This window comes from Arachis hypogaea, chromosome 4 (genome assembly GCF_003086295.3).
Source record: "Arachis hypogaea cultivar Tifrunner chromosome 4, arahy.Tifrunner.gnm2.J5K5, whole genome shotgun sequence".
Taxonomy (NCBI): domain Eukaryota; kingdom Viridiplantae; phylum Streptophyta; class Magnoliopsida; order Fabales; family Fabaceae; genus Arachis; species Arachis hypogaea.
Window position 1 is genome coordinate 117177246 of NC_092039.1, and position 13872 is coordinate 117191117.

Genomic DNA, 13872 nt, shown 5'->3' on the forward strand with positions numbered 1-13872 from the left:
AAGCTGTTGCTCAAGTAAAGAGCTTTTCCAAGTTATATAAGAACTCAATTAGAACATGGGTCATACTTTCGTTCCACCCAAATTCATCAAATAAAGAATGAAAACAATTCTTGAAATATAAATCAAAACATGAATAAAAATAAAAAAATAATAATATCAATCCATACAATAGACAGAGCTCCTAACCTTAACAGTGGAGATTTAGTTGCTCATGGTTCAGAGAAAAAACTAGGATTCAGGTAAATTGTAAAAGTACAGAATTAATCTCTCCCCCAAAGAAGAAAAGTTTCTCCTTTTTATAACTAATCCTAATTAATTTAAAATATAAAATTAAAACTAAAGAATATCTTTTCCTATTTTAAAATAGAATTCAAATTTAAATCAGAATTAATTATGGCAATCAGCAAGTCTTCAATTGATGGATGGGGATCACTTGATTCCTTCACTCTGCAGCCTCTGATTTGTGCTTTCTGGGTGAAAATTGGGCTAAAAGTAGCCAGAAATTGCCCCCAACATTTTCTGCATTTTCTGCACGTGACGCATGTCACGCATACGCGTCAGTCACGCGTACGCGTCGATTGTCTTTTTCGTGTGTCACGCGTACGCGTCAAGTATGCGCACACGTCGCCTTGCAAATCTTCAAATTACGTGTACGCGTCAGCCACGCGCACCGTCGCCATGGAAAGCTCCAAATCACGCGCACATGTCGCTCCTCATTGGTTTTCTCCTTTAATTTTTGTGCTGCAAAAACTCCATCAAATCCAACTGAATGCTACCTAAAATAAATAGAATTGCACAAGACTCAAAGTAGCATCCATAATGGCTAAAAGATAATTAAACCTTGATTAAACTCAACAATTTAAGTGCAAATTCACTAGGAAAAGATAAGAAAGATGCTCACGCATCACAACACCAAACTTGAACTATTGCTTGTCCTCAAGCAACCAAAACTAATATAGGCTTAGGATGTGAATTTGCATGAGAATGAGAGTTCGATTAAGCTCATGTCTCTTCTTATAGTAGGATTTACAACTACGATCCTGAATAGGTTTGGCATCTCACTCTCCTTTGAATCAAAAGAATGTTACTGTCATTCGGAACTAGAATCTGGATAATATTATGAATTCTCTGATCTTTATATTTCAATTTAATCCTTGAACACAACATAATTTTCTTTAATTTATTTTTCTTTGGTGCTTTGCACCTTGAGCCTAGCCGTGACTTTAAATATTTTGTCTCAAAGATTACTTGACATAGAAACACCACAAGCACTTAACTGGGAGACTCTCTTTAAGTTCTGAATTTTTCTTTCAGCTACTCCCAGACAGTGGTGCTCAAAGCCTTTGGCATACTCTGCTAAATGCACTTGGTCTCGACTCTAAGTGTTATGTCTCAAGTATTACTTGACACAATCACACCACAAGCATATGACTAGGGAAACAACTTTTTGAGCTTTTAATCATGTCTGACCTCCCTAGTCATTGATGCTCAGAGTCTTGGACCTTGCTTATTATTATTATATATTTTTTTTCTTTTGCTGATTCTTTTGCTTCAAGGATTAAATTTTTGTTTATTTCAAAAAAGTCATAATAATTGTCTAAATTCCTGTTCCTTATACATCAACATTCTTTGATTCAAATTTAACTATGCACTGTTCATGTCATGTATTCAGAGTCACAGAAAATACCACCACATTTAAGTAAATAAGACTACTCTTAAAATTAAACTCAATTTCTCATGCAATACATTATTTAAATTCTTTTCTTTTTAAATTCAAACTCAGTGAGTGGTACAAGAGACAATTATTATAATTAAATCTAAATCTAAGAACTAAAAGTACTGAAATCATGCAGGCAGTCAAAGCAATAGAAAACAGAGGACAACAAAATAGGAATGGAAGAGAAATAGAATGAAAGGAACTTAACTGCCTCAGTTATGTTGGTGGCTATCTCATTCCTCCATGAAGAACATTCATCCTCCTTTGGTGCTAAAACAGAAAAGCCATAAGCGAAGTGTCAACATCAAACTTAAAGGTTTGGTTGTCCTCAAGCAAAGAAGAACTGAAAACCAAAACAAATAGATATTATGATGAAAGAAGAATAAAAGGTTAAAAGAACAAGAGAGAATTAGGATTTGGACAGTGGATGATTTGAAATCAGGCGCTGAGGTGGTTTAATTAGGCGTCGCATGCAACGCGTACGCGTGAGGCACGCGTATGGGTGGATCGCACGAATTTCAAGCGACGTGTACGCGTCGGCGACGCGTACGCGTGCACGGCCAGGATAGGAAAACGATGCAAACGCGTCAGGGACGCGTCCGCGTGGTGGGGCTTGTGCGTCTAGCATAGTTCTAGCCCACACCACCATTACTCTCTGGCTATATGCCTTTTACGCCGATTTTACTCATCCACGCGTGCGCGTGCTTGACGCGTAGGCGTGGAGTGTCAAAAGTGCAAATGATGCGCACGCATCATGGACACGTACGCGTGAGCCAATTTGTGCGCGAAGTACACTTCATGCGCCACTCCCACTCAACTCTCTGTTCACTTTTATTTTTCACGCACACATATATGACGCGTACACGTCAGCGACGCTTGCGCGTCGTGTGCTCATTTTTTTTATGCAGAATGCATGTGAAGATGCAGAATAAATGAATGAATGAATACTAATAAAAAAATAAAATAAAACTAAGAATGAAAAGGAATGATTATACCACGGTGGGTTGTCTCCCACTTAGCACTTTTAGTTAAAATCCTTAAGTTGGACATGTGGTGAGCTCCTTGTCATGGTGGCTTGTGCTTGTACTGATCCAGGAATCTCCACCAATGTTTGTAATTCCAATGGCTATCGAGATCCCAAACTAGGCGCATAACGCCTTCGAGTAAGTTGAAGCAAGTGACAAGGCCCCAAAAGTGTTGATTGTGGGAATGGATTTCAGGGTTCCCAAACCTTGTTTTTACACCCGTCTTCTTGTGTAGCACCATTATTTCCACCGGGTGACAAGCAATCTAAATTCTCACAGAGACATCCAAACAACCTTCTAGACCCATTCAATTGAGCTCTACACCAATCCTTGCACTTCAATTTGGAGCATGCAACCATATTGAACCTTGCTTGACAACTCTTACCACTAACAATCTTTCTCTTACTCTTAATGCTACAAAGAGCTCTAAGTTGACCATCCATCTCCAGTAGCCATATTTAAGTGGAAAAGTAAGGGTTAAGGATAGAAATTTTACCCACTTGAATGTTGTATTAGATGGTAATGGCTTTGGGAGAGGTCTTGCAAGCTCCACTCCCTTGTGTTCTTCTTTGAATTCTTCCACCTCTTTGCAAGCTTTCTCAATTTCAACCTGTTCCTCTTGGTAGCTTTCTTTTTCAACTAACTCTTTGTTGACCTTGGTCTCAGAGCCAGCTACTTTACCACTTCTCAGTTGAATATCCTTGCAATCTTTTTCAACTGGCTCCTCATTAACTTGTGCTTCCGTACTTGCCACTTGTCCACTTATCAAGGTGCTAGCCTTGCATTCCTCTTAGGTTTGGAATTGCATTATAAGAAGGCTATTAGTGGTCCTCTGATCAATTTCATTAACTTTTGTGACTAATTGACCCATCTGAATCTCCAAGTTCTTGATTGATGCTCTGATTTTCTGTCTAAAACTTGCCAATATTGCTTCCAAAGCATTATTCTGTTGGGCCTAAGAAGTTGCTTGTTGAGATGACTGAAACTGGGGGTTATTAAAATTATTTTGTTGAAAACCACCCTGAGAACTATGATTAAAATTTTGTGGCCTCTGAGGTTGCTTTCTCCACCCAAAATTTGGGTAATTTCTCCACCCCTGTTGTAGGTCTTAGAATAGGAATCATTATTGAGATTTTTAGGAGCACTCCCCATGTAATTGACCTCTTGAAGAGGGTTTTGGGTGTTGATAGCTGGGACTTGCATGCCACTCATCTGTTGAGTAAGTAGATTTATTTGTTGAGTCATAAGCTTATTCTGGACAAGAATAGCATTAAGAGTTTCTACTTCCATAACACCCTTCTTCTGAGAAACCTCAATATCTGATGGTGGCTCTTGACATGGGTAGAAAGATGATGGTTCTTGGTAATTGGAACATGGAGCATTGAAGTTTCTTTGCTTTTGACTTTGCCAACCAAAATTTTGATAATTCCTCCATCCACAATAATATGAATCACTACTTGGATGTGAGTAGTAACCCAAGTGATCTCTCTCCATTATTTTTCCTTAGCACAAAACACCAAACAGAATTAAACGCACCATGTGGTAAACAAGCAATCAAAGAAGAAAGAGCATAAAGAATATTTAAACTCAATAAATAAAATAAATAGGAAGAATAAAACAACTAAGGAGACACCAAACTTAATTTCAGAAATTAAGAAAAATATTAGTATTAAATATATTTTTTTCGAAAATATTTAAAGCAAAATTTAAATAAAATCAAAACTAAAACGCCTAATTTAAGCAATCAAACAACTGATAATTGTTAATCACTATCAATCCCCGACAACGGCACTAAAAACTTGGTGCAGAATTTACAACCACAAACTAACCGGCAAGTGCACCGGATCGTACCAAGTAATACCTCAGGTGAGTGAGGATCGATCCCACGAAGATTGATGGACTAAGCAACAATGGTTAAATGATTTACTTAGTTAGGCAAGCAGAAAATGGTTTTGAGATGTTCAAAAGGTTTAATAAGTGACTTCAAAATACCAGAAGGCAGGCACGCAAGTAAATAAATTGAAAATAAAATATGAGAGAAAACAGTTAAGACTTCAGAGTTATCTATTTTTTGGATTGACTTTTCTTATTAACTATTTTAATCATGCAAGATTTAATTCATGACAAACTATATGTGAATAGACTTTAATTTCTTAGACCTTCCTAGTCTTCTCTAAAATTCATTAACTGTCAATTCCTTGGTCATTTAATTCCAATTAGAAGCTGCATGATCAAATTCCAGTTTATATGCCACAAAAATCCTAATTATCCAAAAATAAGAGGATTATATGTCATGTATCCCGTTAAAGCCAGATAATTAAAATTTAGGAGAAATTGTTTTCAAACTGTTGCTCAAGTAAAGAGTTTTTCCAAGTTATACAAGAACTCAATTAGAACATGTACTTCTGTTCTACCCAAATTCATCAAATAAAGAACAAAAACAATTCTTGAAATATAAATCAAAACATGAATAAAAAAAATAATATTAATCCATACAATAGACAGAGCTCCTAACCTTAACAGTGGAGGTTTAGTTGCTCATGGTTCAGAGAAAAAACTATGATTCAGGTAAATTGTAAAAGTACAGAATTAATCTCTCCCCCAAAGAAGAAAAGTTTTTCCTTTTTATAACTAATCCTAATTAATTTAAAATATAAAATTAAAACTAAATAATATCTTTTTCCTATTTTAAAATAGAATTCAAATTTAAATCAGAATTAATTATGGCAATCAGCAAGTCTTCAATTAATGGATGGAGACCACTTGATTCCTTCACTCTGCAACCTCTGATATGTGCTTTTTGGGCTGAAAATTGGGTCAAAAGTAGTCCAGAAATCGCCTCCAACGTTTTCTGTATTCTCTGCACGTGTCGCATGTCACGCGTACGCATCAGTCACGCGTACGCTTCGATTGTTTTTTCGCGTGTCACGCGTACGCGTCAAGTACGCGCACGCATCAACTACGCGCCTGCGTCGCCGTGCAAATCTTCAAATCACACGTACGCGTCAGTCACGCGCACGCGTCGCCATGAAAAGCTCCAAATCACGCGCACGCGTCAAGTACGCGCACGCGTCGCTTCTTGCTAGTTTTCTCTTTTAATTTTTGTGCTGCAGAAACTCCATCAAATCCAGCTGAATGCTACCTAAAATAAATAGAATTGCACAAGACTCAAAGTAACATCCATATTGGCTAAAAGATAATTAAACATTGATTAAACTCAACAATTTAAGTGCAAATTCACTAGGAAAAGACAAGAAAGATGCGCACGCATCATTGTCCCCACACCACTGGTGGTTGATTGGTTGTGGTCGCTGCTGCAAGTTGTAACCCATCCATTCTCTTTGACATCATTTCAATTTGTTGTTGAAGTTGCTAGAGCATAATCTTGTTTTGAGCCAAGATTGTATCAACTCCTTCAAGCTCAAATACACCTCTCTTGGGAGTAGCTTGTCTTTCAGAGGAGTAGAAATACTCATTGTTGGCCACCATGTCTATGAGATCATATGCCTTTTGAGCAGTCTTCATCATTTGCAAAGATCCTCCTAAAGAATAATCTAAGGCTTTCTTTGAACTCATGGACAAGCCCTCGTAGAAATTTTGGAGCTCAACACATTCACTGAACATTCCTTATGGGCATCTTCTAATCAAAGCTTTATACCTCTCCCAAGCTTCATATAATGATTCTCCTTCTTGTTGCCTGAAGGTTTGAACATCAGTTTTCAGTTTAATGACTCTTTTAGGGGGGTAGAATATGGCTAGGAACTTGCTAACAAAATCATCCCAGTTAGGATGGACTCCATTGGTTTTAACAATGTCACATTCTCAAAAACACAGAGATGTTGGTTTGGGTCTTCAGCAACACTTCATCCATATTGGCAATTATTTTGAACTAGAGTGATAAGTTGGGGCTTGAGTTCGAAGTTATTAGCATGGACATTGGGGGTTAGGATACTGCTCCCACAATTTCTTGGGTTAGGGATGGTGTAGGAGGCTAGAACTCTCCTTTAGGGCTGGCCATTGTTGTTGGCCACCTCCATTGGTGGATTAGGGAGGTTGCCATCCATCTCTTGATCTTCCTCTTCTAATTCTTCTTCTCTAATTATTCCCTTCCCTCTTGCTTCTCTTTTCAATCTCAAGAATGTTCTCTCTGGTTTAGAATCAAAGGAGGTGGATGCACCTCTTCTTCCTCCTGGCATACAACACAAAACAAACCAAAACAAAACAGAGCACTCTGTTGCTTAGAGTGAAGTTAAGGTTAGTAGAAACAAAATCTCAAACAGTTAGTGTGCTTGATAAAAAAAATAAAAGAAAAAATGCTTAATCTAGATTATCACCTACTTAATCATTGTCGATCTTAATCAATCCACGACAACGGTGTCAAAAACTTGATGGGGAAAAAACGATTCTACACAAACTAACCGGCAAGTGTATTGGGTCGCATCAAGTAGTAATAACTCACAAAAGTGAGGTCGATCCCACAGGGATTGATGGATCAAACAACTTTAGTATGGTGATTAGTCTAGTCAAGCGAATATTGGTGAATTGAGTGAAATTTGATCAAACAGAATGAAAATTGCAGGAAACTTAAATGGCAAGAAAAGTAAATTGCTGAAACTTAAAGTGCAAGATATTAAAAGAACTGAATCTTAAATTGCAAGAAATTAAAATTGCAGATTCTAAAATGCATGGAAACTTAAATTGCATGAATAATAAAGGGAATTGGGTGCAGGGGATCAAAACAGAAATAGACAATTGCAATAGAAGTAAGTCAGAGAGATCTAAAATAGAGAAATTCAAAAAAAGTGATTCATCAAGGATTGGAGATATCATAATCCAACATGAATCAATTGAGTCTCAACTCCCTTCTCAATCATATGAGTGGATCTATGGCGAATTGAAATTGATTGAATCCCAATTCTTTGGCAATCCAATCTCTCTAATCACAATCAATCTTGCCAATTTCTTGATCTAATTGTCATGAGAAGAGTTAAAGCACATTCTCTTATCCATAAGCCACACAAATGCAAGCAATTTTTTAAGCTAATTACTAATAAAATAGCCAAAACACAATTGTAGATTATACTTTCCATTTAGCCTAGCACACCATAATGTTCCTAGCAATTGTAGCCAATTCATTATTTATTTCTTCCCAAATTGCTGTCTTAAATGTTGAACATTGCAGCTGCCTATTCTTCACTCTCGTACATGTAACTATTAGCAATAGTTGTGGAAGTAAAGCAAAACCTAGCCTCTTAAAAAAACTCCAACACCATGCTAGAGAAACATTGGTAGAAATCAAAATCTCCAAAATGGCAATTTGAAAACAGAAACACAGAGAAAAAAGAATGTTTCATTTTTATTAAAATCAAACAAACATGTTTTCATCTCTATTTTCATTTGAAGTGAAAATGAAAATTGAAAACACTCAAAAAAACACCACCATACTTTCCTGTGAAGAAATGCGGAACACAAAAAATTTCGGGTACTAGCCTAATGCCTGCGACACTCTTTCTGATCTACAGATTCTATCTCAGCACAATCGCACACACTATCCTACACTAATCATGAACCACGAGGAGATTGTTCTCATAACCTTTATTGGTAACAACAATAGGCAGCAGTGGATCAACTTTCCATTCACCATCAACAATGAATTTGATCTGTTACAAGAATCAAACATTTGAATGCTTACTATATCTTATCTGGATTGTAAAACAAATAGTTGAAATGCGACTAACCTCGTATTTTCCAGGATATAGCAGCAAGTTCAAAGAAAATATGCCGGTATTTGATTTCTCCATTTTTCTCTGCAATATAATACGGTTAATTATTGGTGTATTTTATGCTAAGTGTAAGGATCTAAAATGCCTGAATCTATACAACAAAACAATATTAAAATAAAAAAAATCTTTTGCAAAAGTAATCATTGCATCATTAAAATCAGAGACAACTCAAAATTGTAGAATACATCCTCGAAAGGGAAGAACAATGAATCAGGTGAAAGTAATGAGCTAAGAACTCACTAAATTAGGTCCTCACGGTCACAGCTGTCCTTAATTTCTATTCCTTCTTTCCATAGTATTTTTTTTTTTAAAGTAAAACGACCAGAATACATTTTTGAGGGTTCAAGGTTGTGCACAACCCCTCATCCGCATCCACATGCTAGGCATAACATTTTCAAATACACATAGTACTACTTCTCAAAGTCAGAATCATGATTAAACCCATCTTGAGAAAATATTCATTATCTATCAACCAAAATCATGAAAGAGGTCTGACCTGGGTGGACCAACCATCAAAGGATCCTACTAAATATATTTGTGAAGATGGATTATGCCAAACTACACAAATCGTCTTCAGAGTTTGCAAGGCTCTGTGAGCATTATTAATCCTCTTCTGCTTCTCTTCAACAATTTTGTGTGCATCCCTGGGAAAACATGGGATTGTCAAGGTTTACGTAACACAATATACATATATATATATATATATATATATATAAAAGACGATGGCTGAGTGGAGTTGGGGATACATTATTGCCAATGACTTCTTTCCTTCTAATACTGACAACTTAGCACGTATGGATCGCAGTCTGTCCTGAGCATTCATTATCTCAGTTTCTTGGAATTCCCAAGCATCGGAATACTTTGCTAGATCATCGGATGAGTTCTTCTGATCCTATAAAAGAATATACAGCACCCAACTCAGATCCCAACTCAGATTAATTTAGTATCCTGAAGTTACATACTAATGCTTTAACAACCCAAAAACTGCTAAAGAAAGAGCAACGATTGAAGCCTCTTATTATTGATTTTTTGAGGTGGTTTACAATTGAAGGCAATGTGTTCCGAAAGAAAAATAATAATAATAATAATTTTCATAACAAGTTAACTGGTAGCACAGAAAATTTAAGTACATTCACACTGTTTGGCTTATAACAGACTGTATGTATCCTTTTGTCATTCATTTCCCAGCCCTATCGCAGTAATTCTATTTTCCTATCATTCCTCATACAAAGTATTCAGCTTCTAAGTCTAACTACTCAACATGCATTAAAAATGGGTACATGAATTTGCTAACCGAAAAGCTACTACCCTCTACCCAAAAAGCCAAAAAAGAAAAAAAAGAAAAAAGTGATTTATAAATTAAGACTGACTACATGGAAAAGAATGGGAGAGGTAAATGAGATTCAAAAGAAGCAGGTATGTAAATCTCATGCTATTTATTTCGTTCTTATGTTGCGGTAATAATAATATACAGCCATGTCCATTAGCTCATTACTCACCATCTGCATTGTAACATAATCAGCTTTAGATCTCAACGAATGAAGTGCAGAGGATAGCTCCGATTCCAAATTCCGGATATAGGATTTGATATCAGTGTGATTTGCATCCCCATCAAGAGAACTGAACCCTGCTTCTCTATTTGCAGGTTCAGCAGAAGACTCCCCAATTTCACTAGGAACTATTTCAGCAGCTGTATATGATCATACAGATATCAGTTGATCCTGTCCAGATTAAGAAACAACCTGAAAATAAAATACATTACCTTCAAAAGCTACATTTGAAGAACCATTCCTCTGGATAATCCAACTTCTCCATGTGTCGGGCTCAAGGGAGTTTCTTAAATTTTCACTGCCTAATTGAGATCTGTGCTGATCAAGTTTGATCAAACCACCATGAAGAGTACTTACTGTATCTTTATCTTCACTGTTTCTGGAAGGATCACTTTCATCTTTCTCTGTTAACCCAAGTCCAAAAGAATTACTTCTCTGTCTCTCCAGCCGATTCAATATACCCTCAATGCCTGACTCCTCAACTTCGATATCCCTGTTAAACAGAAGATCACATTCAAAAATAGTTCTCGTACAATACACTTACCATTAGAACAAAAGCCATAACTGATGACAAGGCAATTTATTTCTTTCGAATTTCTTAGAGGATGGCACCCGTTGTGGAAAAGATGGTTGAATCGCGTCTCAGGTGGTTTGGACATGTGAGAAGAAGACCGATAGGACATCCAGTCAGGAGGGTGGATGAGATGGAAAATGAACAAAGAGCGAAAGGCAGAAAAAGACCTAAGAAGATCATCCATGAGGTGGTCAAACGAGATCTATATGTAAACGGTCACCTCAAACGAGATCTATATGTAAACGGTCTCTCTGTAGACATGATACATGACAGAGCACAATGGCGTCGTTTGATTCATGTAGCCGACCCCACTTAGTGGGACAAGGCTTTGTTGTTGTTGTTGTTGTTGTTGTATGGCACCCGTTCAGGGCACCGAGTCAGCATGTTAAACTCCTCAAATCCTAATGGTAAGACTAGCCAAATAAAGCCAAACGTTCCACTCTAATATCAGCTGCAGCATTGAACCCATGATTTTGTTTTGATATAATTTGATGGATCAAATGCTTACTCCCACGTCAAAATTATAGCTAATAGATATGGCGTGACTAGTTCCCAAAATTTTTTCAAAGTCACCATCTATCTAGAAGAGCTGCCACCTATTCTTGGGCAACAACAGCCGCTATGTTAAAAGTATCTAATTCTACAACTGACAACATTAACCAAATAAAGCCAACAAAACTTGTTACCATTTGCAGTCCACATGGGACTGCTCCCTGGCAGCTCTTACCGTCTCAAATCTAAGAAACTAAACTGAGGCACTAGCTCATAACTGCGGGAACAATGAAAGCATAGATAAAATATTCCAAATTTGAAAACTTTAGAACTCTTCTTAGGTCCGTTAAACCATTCAGGCAAAAACATCCAAGGGAAAAGAAACCCAAAACAAACACAAGAAAACAAAAAAAAATAAGGCAAAGTAGTGATAATGATAATAATACGAGGGTAAGTCCAACATTATAGCAAGATTCTTCAATAAAAAAAAAAGGACACATCTTAAGGAGATTCTCACATTGATTTGGCTTGCTTGCAAGAGTTATCGCCATCAGAAGAGGAAGAAAACCCAGAAGCCATTGATGCTTGACCATGAATCTCAGCAACAGAAGCACCATCAAAATCGTAACTTTCACGTGACCCACGATCCAAATCCCAGCCATAAACAAGATAGCATTCTTTGGTAACAATGGCATCAATCAAATCAACCCTCCCAGCAGCCACCAGCTCCTCCCTCGTCGGAAATGCTGATGATTTCGTGGAACTCCGCATGAACTCAAGAATCTCCGCCTCCAGAGGAGAGAACACTTCCTCTTCGGCCCCACCCAAGTCCTCCTTGCAGCAAAGACCCTTCCTCCCTTTTTTCTTCCTCAGTGATTTCTCCTCCTGCACGTGGAGCTGCACCTGGAGCCTCTTGGCGGTGGTGTACTGGAAGGAGAAGATGAAGGGAGGAGTTAACTGAAAGAGGGTGTGGTGGTGGCGGTGGCGGTGGCGGTGGCGGTGGCGGTGGGGAAAGAAATGGAAAGAAAGGGAAGAAAAAGAGGGTGCGGTGGTGAGGGAGTGCATGATTCAGGCATTTCGTCGAACAGCTAGAGTGTGTTCAAGAAATCAGAGAAGACAAACAAAAACGCGCGAGAGAGAAAGAGGGGGGGGGGGGGAGTTCTCGTTTTGTGAGAGTGGGAGAAGCAATTGTTGAATTCTGTTCTGAGCTGCCGATTTCTTGGTGAGAAAATTGAGGCTCTGCTATGCGAGCTTAGAACAAGAGAAAAGTGAAATTTGCATTGGTGGGAAATCTGCTTATTTCAAAGGCTGAAGGTGCAGCCATATATAGCATAACAAACTCTGCTACAAGATCCAAACTAATTAATGAACCAATGCAATATTCTCTCCAGCTACCTCCTAATTACTCTCTCCATCTCTAACAAACTCATTCACGAGCTGCTGGCCTCAAACATGGGTTGAAGACGGTAGAAAAAGGACGGATCAACACAACGTATATCTTGCATAATTTAATACTAAAAAGTATCTTTTTTTTTTCAATTTTAGAGAACAAATTAAATTGGTATTAAAATTTCAAGATTAAATTGAGTATTACCCTCTAAATTATTTTAAGTAATCAAAACTTCGTCACTATAAAAATAGAATAATTACCTAAATCAATCTCTAATGATTTTTAAAATAGATATTTTAGTTCTCAAAAAAAAATAATATATAGATCAATTCTTAAAATTTTATTCCAGTTGACAAATCAGTTTTTAGTTTATTTTTCGTATTATGCAAATTAGTTCCTAAGGATTTTAAAAATGAACATTTTAGTCCCAAAAAAATTAATATACAAATTAATTCTCAACGCTTTTTTCTATGAGACATAACAATCCTCCATCCAAAAAAATAAAATAAAATTATTATTATTATTATTATTATTATTATTATTATTATTATTATTATTATTATTATTATTATTAATTGTACAATAATATTGGACCATAATTTTTTTGTATTTTTAGACAAAAATAATGATAAATTTATTTATTAAATTCTTATCTATGTATTTTTAATATATATATATATATAGTCACTCAATAATAATAATAATAATAATAATAATAATAATAATAAGAGATTATTCTACAAAAATTCAAAGTTGAAACTATTTAGTATTTTTGTATTTAATATAATCAAAAGATGTCATACTTTAAAAAATATGTTTGTATTAAAAGAAAATGTTTTAATTTGGATTTCAAAGCATCATATTTAACTTAGCTTTGCACATGTGGACGACGACACTAGTATATTAATACACTCTTTTCAACAAAAAAGTAAAAAGTGAATAATGATGTTTTGAAATCCAAATTAAAATATTTTTTTAATACAAACATGTTTTTTAAAGTAGAACATCTTTTGATTATATTAAATACAAAAATATCAAATAGTTTTAACCTTAAATGTTTTTAAAATAATCTCTAATAATTTTATTGAATATTATTATTATTATTATTATTATTATTATTATTATTATTATTATTATTATTATTATTATTATTATTATTATTATTATTATTATTATTATTATTATTATTATTATTATTATTCCGGGGGCTTACCTAGAACCGGACAGTGGTTGGGCTTGTTTGTGAGGCCCAAGCGCTAGAGGAAAGTGGTCTCCGACTTAGTTTACGTCTGGGAGCCGCCTCCGAGTTGTGTATGTGAAAGAATGGGGGTGGTACCTGCA

General features: G+C 36.1%; 1 protein-coding gene across 3 annotated transcripts; it reads right to left on the reverse strand.

Moving 5' to 3' along the window:
- Nucleotides 1–5189: 5189 nt before the first annotated feature.
- LOC112797483 (protein PTST homolog 2, chloroplastic) lies at nucleotides 5190–12657 on the reverse strand. 3 transcript variants are annotated; one of them, XR_011881434.1, is made up of 8 exons: nucleotides 11659–12657; nucleotides 10288–10568; nucleotides 10025–10215; nucleotides 9272–9417; nucleotides 9022–9169; nucleotides 8481–8549; nucleotides 6010–8402; nucleotides 5190–5880 (listed from the first exon to the last, which is right to left on the reverse strand). XR_011881434.1 is itself a non-coding variant. In XM_025840450.3 (7 exons), the coding sequence occupies exons 1-7, from the start codon at nucleotides 12204–12206 to the stop codon at nucleotides 8301–8303; spliced, it is 1485 nt and encodes a 494-aa protein (XP_025696235.1). In that variant the 5' UTR covers nucleotides 12207–12657; the 3' UTR covers nucleotides 5190–8300. The 3 variants fall into 3 exon arrangements, 1 of the variants encoding a protein (XP_025696235.1); XR_011881433.1 differs by having other exon boundaries at nucleotides 5190–5884; XM_025840450.3 differs by having other exon boundaries at nucleotides 5190–8402.
- Between the last annotated feature and the right edge of the window lie 1215 nt (nucleotides 12658–13872).

What these genes read in the sequence shown, in the direction of transcription:
- LOC112797483 (XM_025840450.3), bottom strand. Translation starts at nt 12,206, where the DNA reads ATGCACTCCCTCACCACCGCACCCTCTTTTTCTTCCCTTTCTTTCCAT. An exon ending in ATTATGTTACAATGCAGATG is followed by an intron (nt 9,418 to 10,024) that starts GTGAGTAATGAG and finishes ATTCTTTTATAG; the next exon opens with GATCAGAAGAACTCATCCGA. An exon ending in TTGATGGTTGGTCCACCCAG is followed by an intron (nt 8,550 to 9,021) that starts GTCAGACCTCTT and finishes ATTATATTGCAG; the next exon opens with AGAAAAATGGAGAAATCAAA.